Below are 19352 nucleotides of genomic sequence, written 5' to 3' on the forward strand. Positions count from 1 at the left end.
TTTTTGTTATTGTAGGTCAGTAGGTCAGGTGTTGCTCATTCTTATTTGACGACTTTTGGACTTTTCGGCTTTACTACTAGCATCTTGCGAGATTCGGTGATATCATTCTTTAACTTTTATTGTGTTATTTATTTTAATACGGTTTCCGAGAAAATATGCATCCGGTCATGATAAAAGGGAAAAAAGAAAACGAGCTCAACATTTGATTAAATCTCAAAGAGGATCATTAGATAAATTTTTTTATAGTAGTCGAGTTGAAGAACCTTCGAATAATTTGAATAATGATGATAATTTTAATGATGTGCCAATTGTTGATGTTCCTAATGATGTGCCAATTGTCGATGTTTCTAATGATGTGCCAATTGTCGATGTTCCTAATGATGTGCCAAATAATGATATGCCAAATGTTGATGTTCCTAATGATGTGCCAAATGTTGATGTTCCTAATGTGCCTAATGTTGATGTTGGTATTAATGAACATTTTATCCCTCCTTTTGATATCTATGATCCTAGGAATTGGGGTTTACTTTATGCTAAAACTAGAGATATTTTGATTGAAAAAGGCCCTATAAGAGAATTAAATCTCACATTTCCTATCGATAGCTTTTCTAGGCATTTTTCGTATTCTTATTTTATAAGAAAGTTGAGTAATGGGGAAACTTCGGATATAAAATGGTTGGTTTATTCAAAACATGTTGATAAAGTGTATTGTTTTTGTTGTAAGTTGTTCACTTCTCAAAATAACAAAACTCTTTTAGCAAATGATGGAGTGAATGATTGGAAACATTTGAGTGAGAAACTCAAATTACATGAGAATAGTGTTGAACATTTGACTAATATGAGTACTTGGAATGAAACAAGATTGAGATTGAATAAGAACAAAGGCATTGATAAAGAGTTGCAAGATGGGATTCTTAAAGAAAAGGAACGTTGGAGACAAGTTTTGATAAGAATAATATCTGTTGTTAAATGTTTTGCTAAACATAGTTTAGCTTTTCATGGGTCTAATGGAAAATTGTATGAGGATAGTAATGGTAATTTTTTGGGCTTGATTGAAATGATAGTTGAATTTGATTTGATAATGCAAGATCATGTTAGACGTATAAAAAGTCATGAAATTCACTATCACTACCTTGGTCCTCAAATTCAAAACGAATTGATTTCTCTTTTAGCCCATAGTGTTAGAATTTCTATGATAAAGATCATCAAAGAGGCTAAATATTTTTCTGTGATACTTGATTGTACCCCGGATGTAAGCCATCAAAAGCAAATGACTTTGATAGTACGATGTGTTAATGTGTCTTGTGATAAGATAAAAATAGAAGAATTTTTTTTAGAATTCTTAATAGTAGATGATACATCAGGGTTGGGACTTTTTAATGAATTGTTAAATGTATGCAAGTCTCTTGATTTAGATATTGATAATGTTAGAGGTCAAGGTTATGACAATGGTTCTAATATGAAAGGAAAACATCAAGGGGCTCAAAATAGATTACTTGGAATAAATCCAAGGGCTTTATATATGTCATGTGCTTGTCATAGTCTTAATCTAACTCTTTCGGATATGGCACATTCTTGTGTTAACGCTATTTCTTTTTTTGGAATTGTGCAACGCATATACACATTATTTGCAAGTTCTACAAAAAAAATGGAAGGTTTTAGTTGATAATGTTCCGGGTCTAACTGTTAAATCTTTGTGTAATACTCGATGGGAAAGTCGAATTAAAAGTGTTAAAGCTATTAGATTTCAAGCGCCTCAAATAAAGTTAGCTTTGCAAAAATTGTATGAATCTAGTGGTAATGATGCTAAAACTAAGAGTGAATGTGAAAGTTTAGCTAATTGTGTTGCAAGTTATGAATTTTTACTTGGCATTGTGATTTGGTATGACATTTTATTCACAATTAACAATGTGAGTAAGAAATTGCAAACTAAGTCTATGTGTATTGGAGCTGCAATGAAGGAAGTGAAGGTATTATTTTGTATTTTGAGGAGTATAGAAATAATGGCTTTGAATCCAGTATTAATATTGCTAAAAGCCTTGCATTTGATATGGATATAGAGCCTACACTTCCGACAAAGCGTCAAGTATTTAGAAAAAGACAATTTGATGAGAATAATGGTAATGATGAAGAAATACAATCACCCGAGGAATCTTTTAGAGTTAATTGTTTTTTGGTGGTTGTTGATATGGCAATAAACTCTTTGGAAAATAGATTTGAACAGTTAGAGGTGTTTGAAAATATATTTGGATTTTTGTTTGATTCAAACAAATTAAAGTCATTAGACAATGATGAATTAAGAAAATCTTGCATCAATTTTAAGACTACTTTTTCTCATAATAATTTGTCTGATGTTGATGCAGATGATATTTTTTCAGAATTAAAAGTATTGCAAATGACTTTACCAAATATGTTGATGTCAGCACATGAGATTCTAGAGTTTGTCAAATATGCCGATTGCTTTCCAAATGCATCAATAGCTTATCAGATACTATTGCTATGCCGGTAACGGTTGCATCTGCCGAAAGAAGTTTTTCGAAGTTGAAATTATTGAAAACCTACTTGAGATCATCAATGTCTCAAGAAAGGTTGAATGGTTTAGCTACTTTATGTATCGAGAGAACTATGTTAGAGAATATTGATGTAGGTACAATAAAATTTCTTAACTTTAAATAAAATATCGCGTATTTTATTTTATTTTCTTGCTTACCCAATTTTTCTCTTATTAAATTCAATAGTTAGCTAACTAGGGCCCCAATTTTTTATCCGCCCCTAGGCCTCCGAAATCTCAGAAACGGGCCTGCCACAATGTAGCTGGACTGAGTATATATGTGGTTGGTATAACTGCTAGGTTTGGGGAAATCTATGATGATCCTATGGCTGATCTAAAGGCTCTTAAGCAAACTGGGACTATTCAAGAGTACCTTGATGCTTTTGATGCTTTAGCTAGCAGATTGAATCTCTCTCAGGAATACTTAATCAGTTGCTATATTGGTGGATTGGAGGAAGAGATTCAGCTGGCTGTGAGAATGTTCTCTCCAACCACAATACAACAATCTCATTGTCTAGCTAAGCTACAAGAAGCAACCCATAAAGCTAGAAAACCAAGACCTCAAACCAAACCTCTCTTACCTACTCCCCCTAGACCCTTCCTATCCACCCAAGGATCCCCTTCCACTTGGAGAGGGACCAATTCCACTTATAATAAACCAAACACAAACCAGCTAAACACAAACCCAAACACAACCAGAAAAACCTTAACAGCTGCGGAAATGAATGAGAAAAGAGCCAAGGGCCTTTGTGTTTTGGTGTAATGAGAAATATGAATTTGGCCATCAATGTAAGGGAAAGAAATCCCTGCTCTATCACATAGAAGTAGGGGATGATTCTGATGAGGAGGGGGAGCCCAATGAGAATGAGAATGAGAATGAGATGGATGCTGAGGCTGAATGTGCTTAGATCTCTTTACAAGCTCTAGATGGCAACACCACTTTTCATACCATGAGAATGATGGGGCAGTTTGGAAGGAAATCTCTTCATATTCTCTTGGATAGTGGCAGCACTCATAATTTCATAGACACCTCTACTGCTCTCAAATCACAGTGTAAGGTGGAAAACATGCCACCTAGATGGGTGAAAGTGGCTGATGGGGGCAGGATTAAGTGTGATGCCATGATTAAAGGGTTTACATGGAAAATGCAGGGTTACACTTTCACTACAGACTTGTTACTGCTACCCTTGAGTGGTAGCAACATGGTATTGGGAATCTAATGGTTTTCTACCTTGGGTCCAATATTATGGGATTTTAAGAATCTCACAATGGAATTTAAGCTGAATCAAAAGAAGGTAAAGCTTAGGGGTGCAACAAACAAGAAATTGAAGGGCATACAGGCTGACCAACTCTCTAAGTTGCTGCAAAGGGAGGGTGAGCTGTCCATGATGCAGTTAGTAACTGAAGATTCAGATCTCAGATTACATTTTGAGATTGAGGAAGGGGCATACAGGCAGCCAGAGCAAGACGCTTTGCAGTCTCTTTTGGGTAGATTCCCAGAAGTATTTGCTGCACCTGCTGGGTTACCACCTAGTAGGGAAAGATTCGACCACCAGATATCACTCAGGGAGGGAACTGATGCTATTAATATCAGACCCTATAGGTATCTAGCAACTCAAAAAGATGTTATTGAGGAGTTAGTGCAGGAATTAATGGAGCAAGGGGTAATTAGAGACAGTAATAGCTCTTTTGCTGCTCCAATTGTGTTGGTGAAGAAGAAGGATGGGGGATGGAGAATGTGTGTAGACTACAGGGCACTAAACAAGGAAACTATCAAAGACAAGTTTCCAATCCCAGTTATTGAAGAATTATTAGATGAATTGCAGGGCACTAAATTCTTCTCTAAGATTGACTTAAAATCTGGTTATCACCAGATTAGGATGCACCCTGATGATGTGCACAAGACTGCATTCAAGACCCATTTTGGTCACTTTGAGTACTTGGCGATGCCCTTTGGGCTAACTAATGCCCCATCCACCTTCCAGGCATTAATGAATTCTGTATTCAAACCTTATCTCAGAAAATTTGTCTTAGTTTTCTTTGATGACATTTTGGTGTACAGTGCTAGTTGGCAAGAGCACATGGAACATTTACAAGCTGTCTTGGAATGCATGCAGACACACACATTGCATGCTAACTTGAAGAAATGCTCTTTTGGAGCTACTCAGATACACTACCTGGGTCATATTATCTCAGAGCATGGAGTTGCAACTGACCCTGAGAAGATCAAGGCTATTACTGATTGGCCAACACCTAAGACTCTCAAACAACTGAGAGGGTTCTTAGGACTGATTGGTTATTATAGAAGATTCATACAAGACTATGGAAAGCTTAGCAAACCTCTGACCAATTTACTCAAGAAAGATGCATTTCACTGGGATGATCTGGCTTCTGCAGCTTTTGACAAACTTAAGCAAGTCATGAGCACCCCACCAGTGCTTGCTTTACCAGATTTTAGAAAAGCTTTTACTATTGAGACTGATGCTTCAGGGACTGGCATTGGTGTTTTTCTGATGCAGCAAGGCCACCCTATAGCTTACTTTAGTAAAACATTATCTGATCAGAGTCTACATCTCTTTGCTAATGAGAGAGAATTGATGGCTATAGTATGTGCTGTACAAAAGTGGCAACACTATCTGATGCTCCACCCATTCACTATCAAGACTGATCAGCAGAGCCTCAAATTTCTGCTAGATCATAAGATAGTTACACCCCCACATCAGAAGTGGCTATCTAAATTAGCTGGGTTGGAATATGTGATTGAATACAAGTAGGGCTGTGAAAACAAGGTAGCTGATGCTCTCTCTAGAATGCCAAGTCCTGAGCTGTCAGCTATGATCATCTCACAAACCAACTCAACTCTCTGGGATGACATACATGAAGGGTGGAATAAAGACCCTAATATCCAGGATTTGATCAAGGAAATACAACTTGATCCTACCAAGCACCCTCACTATTCTTGTCAGCATAATCAGTTGAGAAGAAAGGGAAAGCTTTTCATTGGGTTCTTACCTGACTTAAGGGATAAGATTTTTCAATGGCTGCATAACTCAGCAACTGGGGGTCACTCTGGGGTGGAAGCCACCCTAAAAAGGGTCCAATCACTGTTCTATTGGTTAGGAATGAAGAAATCTATCATAGAATATGTGAGGAAATGTGATGTGTGTCAGAAATGCAAGTATGATCAAAGTGCCTCTCCTGGGTTATTACAACCCTTACCTATTCCTGATAGAGTGTGGGATGAGATTTCAATGGATTTTATTGAGGGTTTGCCAAATTCCTTGGGTAAACAGGTGATCATGGTGGTGGTGGATAGATTAGAAAATATGCTCATTTGTTGCCCTATCTCACCCATTCACAGCACTTAAAGTGGCTCAGGCATATCTAGATAATATCCACAAGCTGCATGGGTCTCCAAGGGCTATTGTTTCAGATAGAGACAAGGTCTTCCTTAGCAACTTTTGGATAGAACTCATGAGACTGCAAGGTGTCCAACAGAAACTTTCTACAGCTTACCACCCCCAGACTGATGGACAGACTGAGGTGCTCAACAGATGTCTTGAATCTTATTTGAGATGTTTGTGCAGTGATTTTCCTCAAGAATGGGCTAGATGGTTGCCTCTAGCAGAATATTGGTATAACACCACATATCATTCTGCTACTAAGATGATTCCTTATGAAGTCTTGTATGGGCAGACCCCACCCATGCACACACCCTATTTGCCTGGCACTAGTGTGGTTGAGAGTGTGGACAGAAGCTTTCAGAAAAGGGAAGCCACTATTACAGTGTTGAAACAACACTTGCATACTGCTCAAAATAGAATGAAGCAGCAAGCAGACAAGAAAAGAAGTGGGAGAAAATTTCAGGTGAGGGATTGGGTTTTCTTGAAGCTGCAACCTTACAGACAGAGTTCTGTAGAAGTTAGGCAGAACCAGAAGTTGGCTACAAAGTATTTTGGGCCTTATGAAGTTCTCAAGAGAGTAGGGCAGGTGGCTTACACTCTTCAGTTACCTAGCTCTTCAAAGATACATCCTACCTTCCATGTTTCTCAACTTAAGAAGTATGTAGGTCCTATTCCACCCACAATTTCCCCACTCCTATCTATGCTCCTGATCAGTCCATTCCTAAAGTGCCTGAGAAAGTGATAGATAGAAGAAGTGTCAAACGCCGTAACCATGCTGTGATTCAATGGTTGATTCAATGGTCAAATTCTGGGCCTGAGGATGCCACTTGGGGAGATGCCATAGAAATTGAGCAGAAGTATCCTGAATTTGATCCTTGGGGTCAAGGATATTCTCGAGGGGAGGTATTGATACAAGCCTGAGCATGAGTCTGGATGAATTGGGCACTGTTACATTGAATGAAGATGAGGAAAAGGGAGGAGATGAGGTGGCAGTTGAGTTGACAGCTGGCAAAAGTTGTTGAGAAGGAATAATCAAGTTCTCTGTATTTAGGAGAGAATCTTTCTGTTATGCCATTTTCTGTTATTTGAATTATCAGTGTAAGGCTATATAAGCCATCATCATGATGTAAGAACTTTTCATGATTAATGAAATTACTCTCCTTCTCTCTCTAAATCTCATTTTCTCTGTTCTATTGTTATCACTATTTCATTGGTTCACCTCTTGAGAATTCCTTTCTTTCCCGGATTTTCTCTGAGCAACCAATCCAACTCTTGCTCTCATTCAGAGCAGAGTGGGCTAGCTTAATTGTCCTGGTCGCATCATATTTACGGGATCATACACTTTGAGAGTAAGGAGGGAAAGATAAGGGATCCCCACCCTCAAAGTGCCTCTAGTGGAAATTAAACCTCTAACCTCAAGGTTAAAAGGTGCAATCTTTTCCACTGACTAAACTTAATTTCTATAATTATTGCTAGTGTGAGATTAAAATATTTGCGGTCAAAGATGAATACAAATTTGCATTTATTTACGTAAATAAGAACATCATATATCAAAGATTAAAAAGAAGAAGGAAAAAAAAAATTCTTAACAATATATCCAATCAACTTCTAAATTGTGGGCCCCAATGTTTCCAACAACCTTGAACCTCCCTTATCCCAAAACCTAAATATCTCCCCTATCATGCGCACGACTCCACCTTTTTCCCCGGCGCATTTTATCACACTTTTCCAATCACTTTCCTCCAACACCTAAACCACCGTCGCTTTCTTTCTCCTTCTCTCTCCTCCAAACACACAAACAAACACACACTCAGATTTTCTCTCTCCTCCATTGAAATGGTGGGCCAGCAATATCAGTATCACTACCACCATCTCCTCGACAGAGGCGATCTTCTCAAATCCAATGCTCGCTTCTTGCAGCTTCAGCTCCGCCAACGCTTCCGTGTCGCCGTCGATCGTCACCTTTACCGTCGCCGTGATTCTCTCTCCTCCGCCGTTGACGGCCGTGTTTCCTCTGCTGTTAAGCGTTGGTTTCATCGCTTTCGTGATTTCCGTCGTAATTCTCTCTCTTCCTCAACCTCTGCGTCTCCTTCTTCTGCGTTCTCTCGCATTAAACGAGGTAAGTTTTTGATTTTAGTTTGAACATTAGTTCGATTGTTTTTTTATGAGGTGGATTGATGTTCGTATGTTTTAATTTGATTAGTTTTGAATGAACTTGCTATGTGCTTGAATTTGATCATGATTGGATATTTTTAGGTCAGGTTAAAGGTGTATTTGGTTTGATTATGCGTTGAATTGATGTTTGTTTTGATTTGATTAGCTTTGTATCGAATTTTTGTAGCTGATGATGATCTACGAAGTAAATGATACTTATATGTTGCATTAGTATATGAACATAATGTATAAATTAGGCTGCCTCAAATCATGTGGTTTTATTAATTGTTGTATGAACTTACTACGTAGTATGTGATAAAATTCGATCGTGATTAGGTGTATTAGGGCAGATTTACGCTTTGTTTGGATAGCAAAGAAGGAAGGAAAAGAAGGGGAGGGAAAATGGAGGAAGGGAAGGGAAAAGAAAGGGAGGGGGAGGTGAGCTCCATTTTCCCTCCAAATCTCTCCAATTTTGGAGAGATTATGGTTATTATAGAGAGAGGGAAAATGGATCCCTCTCTTTCCTTCCTCTTCCTTCCCCCAATCTTTTACCCAAACAAGAGATTTTGTCCCCCTCCATTTCTCTTCTCTTCTTTTCCTTCCATTTCTTCCTATCCAAACAAAGTGTTAGGGTGTATTTGGAGTGGATGAAGGAACCGGATTGGAATGAAATCGAGTGAGAGAGGGTATGTATTAGGGCAGATTTTAGGGTGTATTTCTAGTGGATGAAGGAACCGGATTGGAATGAAATCGAGTGAGAGAGGGTAAGGGTAATGATAACCGTTTGATGGATGGTTTGGTATTACGATGAATCGGAATGGAATCAATTGAGAGGGTGAAGAGGGAAATTGAGGAAGGTAACAGTCTGTGTAATCAAACTTTTACCAATGTGTTGGAGGAGGGTAGTTGAGTTGAAACTTTTACTAACAACTACCTATAAGTCTATGACTGGAATACTTCAGTGATTCTGTTTTCAGGTCCATATATATTCATACTAAACATGCTCCAAGTGTTACAGTGTTTTAAGTGATGGAAATGGAATCAATTAATTGTTTCCGTTACTCATTGTTGGGTATGAGAGGTGTGGTAACACACTTTATTTCCTATAAGTATAACTGCCATTTGTTACCCTTTTAACCCCTATGATAACAAATTTGTTTCCCTCCTCAATCTGCAATTTGACACGAGATTTCTTTTATTATGCTTACCCCCCAAAAAAAGCTAACACTTAATGTTACTCTTTCTCCTTCTTATTTGTTTTCTTCCCAATATTCATTCCAAACATACAATTAGTGTTGAATGCTTGAGTCATATTTCGTGGAGGTTTGGTATAACCGTATAAGGTTGGGAAGTAAAATATTGGAGAGGAGATAGGGTATGCTAACCGCTACCATTTTTTTTTTTGTTGTTTAGTATAAAGAAAGATAATTATTGTAAAACTTAGTTACCAAACTTACCACAGGGTTAGAAAGGGTGATGCGGGTGATAATTATTACCTTAAGGAAATGGAGTGCGTTACCACACCCCTCATACCAAACAATATGTAATGGAAATTGTGTATTAATTCCATTTCCATCACTTGCAAATCAATATACTAAAATGCACTTATATATAAGTTGAGATATGGATTTGTATGTAATTGCTTGTTAATTCCGTGAAAAATTTGAATGTATGCAGTTAAAAGGGATATATATGCTGAAGAAGAGTCAGCTATCACCCGCATGGTTCAGGCTGTGGCAGTACCTGTTCTTGGGAATGTTTGCCACGTATTTATGCATGGACTCAACCGTGTCCAGGTTTTTGGTGCAGAGAAGTTACTTAGCACTGTGCAGAATAAATCTAAAGAGAAGCCTCTGATAACAGTTTGTACCGTTTCCTTCTATCTTCCTTTATTGCCTAGAGTATTTCCTTCCAGCCATTGTGTGAGCGCTTGTTCATGATTTACATTTAGAGAGTTGTATCTGAGGTTTGATTTGAATGTTTTGGATGATGTGTGTTTGTGTGCATGATGGTCTTTTGTTTATGTTGGTTTCTTGCTTTATGCTGAGGAGATAATCTATTAACAAATTAGAATTAAAATTGCTCATAGTAAAAGTCACAACAAATTTGATTGTTGTACTTTGCAGATGCGTTATTTATTGTGATGTTGAGTAAAAGATTGCTGTTGGCACGACATTTTTAGAAAAATCACCCATGCTGGCCTATCATGGACTCATGCTTTCTTTATATGGGCCTTACTAGCTTGATGAGCCAAAAAAATCATGTATACCAGTCAATAAATCATCATTTATGGTTAAAATTATGCGTTCTTCCTTATTTTGTAGGTAATAAGATTTCTTGAAGTATATAGTTGTATATCTGTAGCTCTATGCATAGTGGGGGAGGGTTCTTTATAAGAAGGGGAAGAAGTATGGTCTGATGTGGCCTTCAATTGCCTTGTGCATTGCAGGTTAGTAATCATGTTGCTTCTATGGATGATCCACTTGTGATTGCATCGTTGCTCCCTCCACGTGTTCTCATGGATGCTCAAAACTTAAGATGGAGCCTCTGTGCGAGTGATCGATGCTTCAAAAATCCAGTCACTTCTGCATTCTTCAAGTCATTAAAGGTTTTGCCAGTTTCTCGTGGTGATGGGATATACCAGAAGGTATACCAGTTTCCTAAATAGTAAATCATTTGGTACTGTAATGTAATTTGTACAATGTATGATCAATATTGTACCATCTTGTTTTACTTATCTGTGGCTTTGCCTGCTCCAGGGCCTGGACACAGCTATATCTAAACTAAATAATGGCGGATGGGTCCACATCTTCCCTGAAGGTAGCCGTTCACGAGATGGTGGGAAAACTATTGGGTCAGCCAAGAGGGGTGTTGGGAGGTCAGATCTTTATGCCAGTTGTTTATAAACTTTGTAGTCTTGATATTCTGATTCATATTGCTGTGAGGGATCTTCATAATATCAACTTGCCCCTTCCCCCAAAAAGAAAATAAGCAATCATAGTAAAGATGAAACTGTACTAACTAGTGAGAAAGTAGAAAGTATGATAAAGAATTAATGAAAATGTCATAAAGATCTTTAGTTCTTACAATGCATTTTAATATCCTTTTCTGCATTGGGTTTTCCCTCAGGGGTATTTTTTTTTTGAAAAGTTTACTGAGGTGCTTCGATTGAATCATGCTGTAAACAGTTACCAATGTAGGTGAAGTGAGAAGTTGGATTTGAAGAAGTGGACATCTAAATTGGCTTTGCATATGGACTCCTTGTTAAGAGATTTCAGACTAGTATATTAGGATATGAAACCTCTAATAAAGAATCTGAAGTATGCATTACACTAGTAAATGATATACTTCTTGAGAAGAAAGCATTGCATCTCATTTTTTTCATGCTCTTCACATGCATGTTTTGAGTTTTTTTGGGGTGTTTGGGGGGGGGTAATGAGGATGGGTAGTTTGCACTCGTTCATTATACTTCTGAATATGACAGGATTCTAAATAGTTTGTGTGTGTGATTTTTCCTTTACAGGTTGGTGTTGGATGCTGACAAAACACCAATTGTAGTCCCGTTTGTGCATACCGGTATGCAAGAGATTATACCTATTGGAGCCAGCTTTCCAAGGATTGGCAAGACCGTAAGTTAAACTTAGCTCTTTGCAGATTTTGTATGCATCATGTAGTGTGTTATCTAGTCACTCATCCAACAAAACCAAAGAACAATAATTATTTTGTTGAGGGTTTAATGCAATAGCATTGATTCTTTGTTTGTTATGCTATGTTGAGAATAATAGTGCAGTTTCATTTCCTTAAACCATTGACTTGTGCAATTGTTTTCTTGTTGATTTGTTTTGCTGGTATGAGTAATAATAGCTTCTGCATGTGGAATTATGTAGGTGACTGTACTTATTGGCGATCCTATGGAGTTTGATGATTTGCTTAATGCCGAAGAAACAGATCTTGCATCAAGAGGGAATTCATATGATGCTGTGTCTACAAGGATAGGCCAGAGACTGAATGAACTGAAACTCCAGGTGGACAAATTGGCCCTTGAGAAACCTCGTCAAATTAAAGAATATGCCTTAAAGGGAATTGACCGAGCTGCTGAGATCATGCAGCAGGTTGATTGGGAGTCATTTGGCCTGAATAATTATATATCATCTCAAGATGACTCAGAAAGGTCTGAACTAGAAAGGCAAAATGAAGAAGTGATTAGATCATATCAAGAGGAATTTATTTATGAATTCGATGAAGGGACTAGGTTTACTAATGGCAGCATTATGTCTAGAATCCAGAGTTTCACGAATTCCACAGATTATATTGGTTTTGCTGCAAGAAGTGTATTACCAGAACAGTTGAACTTTGTGTCCCGGGACTATCGGCAATTGAATCCCTTAAGGGCATGGAAACAGTACCTGGAAGCTAGTTATGGTTCAAAAGTGAATTTATGCTAGCACTTGGTAGTGAAGTCAAAATTAACAGTATCTTTAGTTATAGCGGCTTTCCTTGAGTTGGCTTGGTGTTCTTCCCAGTCATCAGCAGTGGCAGCGTACTGTAACCCTGAAAATTGTACAGATAAAGGATAGGATTATCTGACAGATGTAGATATGAACTAATTACTTCTGTTCCTGAAGGCAGCGGGGTTTTTGTCCTAGTTTGTAGTTCCAACCCTGAAAACTCAGGAATATGCCAAGTTAGAGAACTTAAATGAACGATGCTGAAGCTTAACATTCTGAATGTAAAACATATGTTTCTCCTGCTGTTCTACTTTGTCTGGAGACAATTTTTTCTGTAGTTGGCAGGATATCTGGATATGGTGTATCAGTGTATGATTTCTGAGTACTTAAGTTTTGTTTTGTGTTTATTCGAGTTTCTTAGCTGATACTAGGGTACCACCGTACCAATATTGCTGCTTCCAAAACCATTTAGGTGCTTGATTAATTTTTTATTTTATATAATCTGAGTCTTCTCAAGTCTGTTGCTTGACATTCAAGAGTACAACTAGTGGTGGCGACTGTGGCGCGATGCTCCCATGCATGAGCGTGCATGATACTCAATTGGATGCTTGTTAACACGAAGTATATTTTATAGAATAGAAGCTGAAGTAAAGAATTTATAGAACATAAGGAGATCTGAGCTTGTCATAGAACAACTCTCTTATCGCCTAATTCATACATATATTATCTAAATCGTTAATGTCAATACTATTACTACCTCCGATTTTTATTATTTTTAACTTTGAAATATTTTATATTTTACGTAAAATACTCCAAAGTTATAAAAACTACGTGATAAAAATCAAAATCGGAGGTACAACTTCATATTTGACTATTCATATCGGATTATATGAACATGGACCCCATCCCTCTATCTACTGAATTATTAAAATATAAATTTGAAAAATTGAAACGGACAAAGAAAGTCCCATCTCCCATCCCAAGCTTCACCACAATAATTTAATTAAAAAAAAGTGTCGCAAATTCTGCGCTGAAATCATTTGAAACCCACGTTACTACTTCCTTCCCCTTCGCACTTTTCTACCCAGACTCACTCAATACTTCAAACCAACGACACCTTTGAACCCCCCTCTTTCATTTCTAGAGAGAGAAAATCCATTTTCATAGAGAGAGAAAGCTCAACTTCCATGGCGGACCATGACTCTGACCTTCAACTTAGCGATAAACAGAAGATTGAGATTGCCAAATGGTTCCTCTTAAACTCTCCCGCCGGCGAAATCCAGTACATTTTCAAAGGTCTTTTTCCGTTTTCTCTCTCTCCAATTTTCGTCGCTTTTTATTTCGTCGTCTTTGTTATTGATTTTTCTTTTTTTTTTTTTTGTGATTTTTGTGATTTATTTGGTGATTTTGATGATTAATAATAGATTTGAAGACGATTTTGAAGGATGATAATGTGCATAATTTGGCTGCTTTGGAGGCGTTTCCTCAGTATAACAAATCTCATTTGATTTGTCTTGAGCTTCCTGATAGAAGTGGTGATGTTAGTGTTTTTTTCGACGGTTTTGAGCTTTTTACTTTTCATTCTGTTTTTATTGTTATTTGGTTTGTGTTTTAGATGCTGAGCCTTTTGATGTTTTAGGGTTTATTACTGGAAATTTTTTCGGATATATTTGGCTGCATTGTGAAATTGCGCTCAAATTATAGGTATTTTTTGTGGAGGGAATTACTGTAAGTAGATTAATCACAGATGTAAACCTTAATTCTTGTGTTAATCGGTGTGATTGATTTGACATTTAATTGCTGAGCTACTTTTTGTTTGATGTGTGTGAAATGTTGCACCATGTCACTAATTTGGTTAAACAAGACTCATTATACTATTTCTATTTTTGTTGATTCTTTCGATTTTTCGTTTTTGAGTGCTTTTAAAGATGTATTCTGAGGTATTTGTGTTTAAGAATGTCAAATAGTGGAATTTTGATGTTAATTTTTCGATATTGGAGATAAAAGATGTAGATTGCATCTGGGTTACGTGCTTGTGATGTCTATGAAAATTGATGACCTTCTTTCGTTGCAGGTGATAATTGCACCATTCAGTGAGGTTGCTGAGAATGAGTACCTTGATCCTAGGACTGCCCAAGTTGCTATTGTAGATCATGTCAAACAAGTGAGTCTTTGCTGTCATTTGCTACTCTTTTCTAACCCTGTTTTGAATTTATAGTCTATGACAAAGGTATTGTGCCTTTTTTTAAAAAAATATATATGATGTACTTCGTAGTGCGGAGTTTACACCTTTACGCTAAAAGAACAAGGATCAAGAAAGAAATTACATATCTCAAGCTGGAATTTTCTTGGACTTTTTGGGTGACCATCTTGTGTCCATTTCCTCAATTTTTCTTAAATGTTGGATTGTTGAAAAGAACTTGATAAGTCTGTCTTAATTAATTGCTCTGCATTTATTACTCTTTTTCAGCTTTCTGTTCCTTTTGACACCCATCTCCCACATGTATCCTGTGCTATGACTAACCTAAACTGGAAATGGTAAAATATGTCTATGCTCTTTGTAATATGTTATCCCTTTGTCATTCTTACCTTTGACTTATCTTTGCTTGTTTACTACAAAGGAATTACCCCGGGGTGTTTGGGCTACATTTTAATCTTGTTTAGTTTTAAATATTAAAGGATTGGATAGAAGCATGTCTGCATGTAAGCTTTTGTCAAATTGATTTCTGCTTCATAGTCTTATACTTGTCTTTTTAATACATGTTTCATATGATAATTATCATAACTTGCTAAACTGGCTCAGGCTTGTACAGAGGCGAGACCTGCTAGTGACGAGGAACTTCCATCTTCCTACATTGAGGAATTCAGGTGGTTAAATACTTTGGTACTTTGATTTCTAATAAGAAATGTCATGGTGAATGAAGATGTGCTTTGAAGTATTAACTTACCCGTAAAGCCAGGACTTTTCTTAGTAGTCTGAAAGCTGCTGGTGATGATAGAATTGAAAGTTTAATTAGCTGTTATTTGTTTTTTCTTAAATTTATGGCTCTTGCCACCTCCTAAAACAGTACTGCTTGAATTCTAGCCAAATCAAATGAATGAGTAGGATCATATATCTCTCATATGCAAGAAAATGTTCAGTTGGATTGCATTTTGTGTTCTTCTAGGGACTGGATTCATTTATCGTAACAGTCAATTGAATCTAAGTATCTAAAGCCCAGCATTCAAGATTCTAATTCAAGTTTGATTTAGATAAGTTGCATGCCCTGATATTCTGGCTTGTGGATTGAGTATATATAAAACCTTTCTCATCATTGCACTCTAAATCACTCCTGTTGATCTGCAGTTCTATCTTTTGACTTTTGTTACAGATGTGCTTTGGATGCTGAAGTCATGAAATATGCTAGTGAAGCTTATCCAAAAGGGTTCTCTGCAGTTTATTGTGTAAAGGGAAAAGATGTGGAAGAACCAGGGTCTGATTTTGAGTTAGTTGTGGTTATTTCTGCCGCCAGGCTTAGTCCTAATAATTTCTGGTGAGTTCATCTGTACTTATTTTCCTTAAGAGCTACTATTATTCTCTGCTTTCCAGGCTTTACCCTTTCTTTTCTTGTTTTTTAGATGTTAATTCGGATAGCATTACATGTCTAGTCCACCTTATGTTTTCGAGTCAGTGAAATTTAGAGGTCTAGCTAGAGCTCCGTTCATGAAGTCCCTATGCTAAGTTTTGAATCAGAAATTTTGAGCGTGTTGCATTTTTATATATGTACGATTAGAGCATATATCATTTGATATTCATCATCATTTCTGGAAACATTTGTGGGTGCTGTGCAAAATGGCAATTTCCTTATATCTAATGCATAGAAAGAGAAACAGCTACCTTGCTCTTAAATTTCATTTTGCAGTCGCCTAGTGTCTCAGAAAGCCTGTAGTACCCTTATCTCTCTAGCTCTTAGCATCTCGTTATATTATTAAAATCCAATACTATTGTCATGTTCCTAAAAAAAACAACTGAAGATGTAATTTGCATTATACTTAGGTTGGGATGAGATTTTAAATTTCTATATGTTTTGTATTTCATATATGTTTCTGTAGAGCTGTATCAAATCATGTAATATTTTCTTGATACATCTCAATTGATGGTCCCCCAAGTGGAAATCTTTTGGAGCTTATCTTCCAGTTGATGATTGATCTAAAGTATCTTTGGTGTATCACACAGCAATGGAAGTTGGAGATCGATATGGAATGTTGAGTTCAAGGATGAGGATCAAATGGTGGAAATACGAGGCAAATTGCAGGTAGTTGCAACTTGCAATTGGATAGAATTGGGGTTTGGGGCAATTTTCATATTTTCTGTTAAATGAAAAAAGTTACTTGAAATTTGATCAATGGGTTCTGAAATTCTTATTTATTTAACTTTTTTAGGTAGGGGCTCATTACTTTGAGGAGGGAAATGTTCAGTTGGATGCAAATCATGAATGCAGTGATTCAACTCTACTACAGGTAAATTAAGATTTAATATTTTTCATCTGTTTTCTTTCAATGTTATGTTAATATCTGGCTAGGGCATTGTCATTTCGTACCTATGGATTGGTATGCTAGTCATTGTTGAGGAGAATCTTGGATTTCTTTTCTGAAGACCTGTTGTTCTGACTAATGAAAGCTTCTCACCAAGCGATGGGTTTCAGGCTTACTCAGAGTTATACTTCATAACTTGTTTGGTTGATCTGTTTGCAATAATACTACCGTTGAGAGGATGTAGCTAAGTCACACTCTTGGAGCTATCCTTCTGAGCTATCTCCCTAGTAAGCTATGCTATTGCTTATCTTTAGTGGGCGTACACACCTTACAGTGCTACTTGTGAACATAATACACACTCGGATAAATGTTATTGGGATTTTTAGTTATACATATTACCATTATATTCTGTGAATTTCATATGCCTTGTGGACATACATTGACTGTGTAAAGAAGACTTTGTTGTTCCTAAATGGATCTCTTTGGTGAGGTTGGCTGCAGGAGCTGTGTTTATGACTATTTCCCTTTCGCCTTTTCCTTCCCAAGAAGAAAGATGTTGTGTATCCTGAGAAATATGTGCCTCTATTGCATATCTGTCTGATCTGTGTTTTACCTTCTACGCACTTAATTAAACTGCTTGTGTCCTGAGTAATTTTCATTTTGTTTCAGAACCCAGAAGATTCAGCCTTAGCCATTACCAACATCATTCGACATCAGGAAACAGAGTACTTGACAGCTCTGGAGGTAATTTTATTTGATTTTCTGACAGCTAGCTTGGAATCTTGGATAGATGAAGGGAAAAGGTCATAATGGTATATAAAACAACAGCAGCGAAGGGGAGAAAGGCTCCTATTCCTTCAGGTGTCTTTAAAGTGAAAAGGATCTAACACATTTCTTTGTTCTGCTGCCCTTGCCATTGCAAATTTTACTGAAATTGAATATTCTTGCTTTCCGTTCCACCTTTTTTGTGAATTAATGTTTTGGTTTACTTTTCTGTATCCTTTGCTGATTACTTTTCATCCACAGGCTTCGTACTTAAAGCTACCAGACACCACTTTCAAGGTATTTTCTATCCAAGCTTCTTGTTGTTGCTGGTTTTGTAACTTATTATTATCCAGCTATTACAGAATCCAAGCTTCTTGTTGTTGCTGGTTTTGTAAATTTGTTTTGATTGTTGTTTCCTATATCTGGTCTTATATGATCTGCAAAATTTAAGTCATGGATGTGTTGAGGTGTTACGTGAAAGATTTTTGGGATATATGTTCATTTGTCTTCACAACTCTCTCTTAACTTCTGAGACCTCTTACAATTGTGATGGCAGGATCTTCGGAGAAAGCTACCAGTTACTCGAACTTTGTTTCCTTGGCACAGCACTATGCAATTCAGCCTAACAAGAGATATTGCGAAGGAACTTAACATTCGAAAGTGACCAATGCCAAGGCTGGCCTAGTATATAATTCCTCGGTCTTTGTGAATGAATTGAGTTTCTAGAGTTAGTTTTTGTAATCCAATTTTCCAGTTCAAGGCTCATCATTTGTTCGATGACACTGCTATTACTTGTTTTGATTTTGGTTTTGATGTAAAGGTGTATAGTTGATAGATTGGATGCCATTTGTTAGTATAAAAATGGTGAAAACTAGTGTATCTTGAATTACATTCAATCTGAAGTCAGGCTGCTTGAGCATGAATAGTGTTTTACTCCCTTTGTTTTTATTGAAGCACCCCATGTTGAATTTTTGTACTACAAAATATTTACATAATCCACTTTGACACATATTAGCATTTGTTATAGAATGGCATAAAAGTAGTTGACAAAATTACTTCAATTCACCCGTCACCTCAATTGATTTTTTCCACATTATTTTTCTCTTTAAATAATTAAAAGAGCTTTTTCTAAATGAGCTTTCTAATCAAAAAAAGACTTTTTCAAATCAGTTTTATACCAAACACTTAGAGCATGTTCTCATTGACTGAACTAAACTGAACTAAAATGAATATTTTATAAGAGAAGGAAATTAGGAGTTGAAATGAGCTGAACTGAACTGAACTTCATTGTATGAGAACAGGCCCTTAGGCTGTGTTTGGTAAACAATTTATTTGAGCAAGATTAGCTTATTTGACCAACATTAGCTTATTGACTACGGAGTATTAAATAAACTAATTCGAGATGTTTGGTGGGAAGCTTAGTTAAAGAGCTTATTCCACTAAATAAGCTTTTTTGCCTTTTCAATTAGCTTATTCATTAATATATGGTGAAATGACACTTAAACCCCATTTAAT

General features: G+C 36.8%; 2 protein-coding genes across 3 annotated transcripts; both read left to right on the plus strand.

Annotated features, from left to right (window-relative positions):
- Positions 1-7369: 7369 nt before the first annotated feature.
- LOC110708683 lies at positions 7370-12982 on the plus strand. The gene is made up of 6 exons (XM_021886876.1): positions 7370-8074; positions 9787-9971; positions 10559-10756; positions 10869-10987; positions 11633-11738; positions 11997-12982. The coding sequence occupies exons 1-6, from the start codon at positions 7792-7794 to the stop codon at positions 12552-12554; spliced, it is 1449 nt and encodes a 482-aa protein (XP_021742568.1). The 5' UTR covers positions 7370-7791; the 3' UTR covers positions 12555-12982.
- A 425-nt stretch (positions 12983-13407) lies between these two features.
- On the plus strand, positions 13408-18770 carry LOC110708684 (F-actin-capping protein subunit alpha-like). Of its 2 annotated transcripts, none has more exons than XR_002508785.1 (10): positions 13408-13853; positions 13982-14097; positions 14632-14721; positions 15361-15425; positions 15929-16090; positions 16774-16852; positions 16980-17057; positions 17742-17933; positions 18099-18134; positions 18394-18468. XR_002508785.1 is itself a non-coding variant. In XM_021886877.1 (10 exons), exons 1-10 carry the CDS (start codon positions 13745-13747, stop codon positions 18499-18501), a joined length of 918 nt encoding a protein of 305 aa, XP_021742569.1. In that variant the 5' UTR covers positions 13412-13744; the 3' UTR covers positions 18502-18770. The 2 variants fall into 2 exon arrangements, 1 of the variants encoding a protein (XP_021742569.1); XM_021886877.1 differs by having other exon boundaries at positions 13412-13853; positions 17742-17816; positions 18394-18770.
- The last annotated feature ends 582 nt before the right edge of the window (positions 18771-19352 follow it).

This window comes from Chenopodium quinoa, unplaced genomic scaffold (genome assembly GCF_001683475.1).
Source record: "Chenopodium quinoa cultivar QQ74 unplaced genomic scaffold, ASM168347v1, whole genome shotgun sequence".
Taxonomy (NCBI): Eukaryota; Viridiplantae; Streptophyta; class Magnoliopsida; order Caryophyllales; family Amaranthaceae; genus Chenopodium; species Chenopodium quinoa.

What these genes read in the sequence shown, in the direction of transcription:
- LOC110708684 (XM_021886877.1), top strand. Translation starts at nt 13,745, where the DNA reads ATGGCGGACCATGACTCTGACCTTCAACTTAGCGATAAACAGAAGATT. An exon ending in TTCCTGATAGAAGTGGTGAT is followed by an intron (nt 14,098 to 14,631) that starts GTTAGTGTTTTT and finishes CTTTCGTTGCAG; the next exon opens with GTGATAATTGCACCATTCAG. An exon ending in TCCTACATTGAGGAATTCAG is followed by an intron (nt 15,426 to 15,928) that starts GTGGTTAAATAC and finishes CTTTTGTTACAG; the next exon opens with ATGTGCTTTGGATGCTGAAG.
- LOC110708683 (XM_021886876.1), top strand. Translation starts at nt 7,792, where the DNA reads ATGGTGGGCCAGCAATATCAGTATCACTACCACCATCTCCTCGACAGA. An exon ending in GTGATGGGATATACCAGAAG is followed by an intron (nt 10,757 to 10,868) that starts GTATACCAGTTT and finishes TGCCTGCTCCAG; the next exon opens with GGCCTGGACACAGCTATATC. An exon ending in GCCAAGAGGGGTGTTGGGAG is followed by an intron (nt 10,988 to 11,632) that starts GTCAGATCTTTA and finishes TTTCCTTTACAG; the next exon opens with GTTGGTGTTGGATGCTGACA.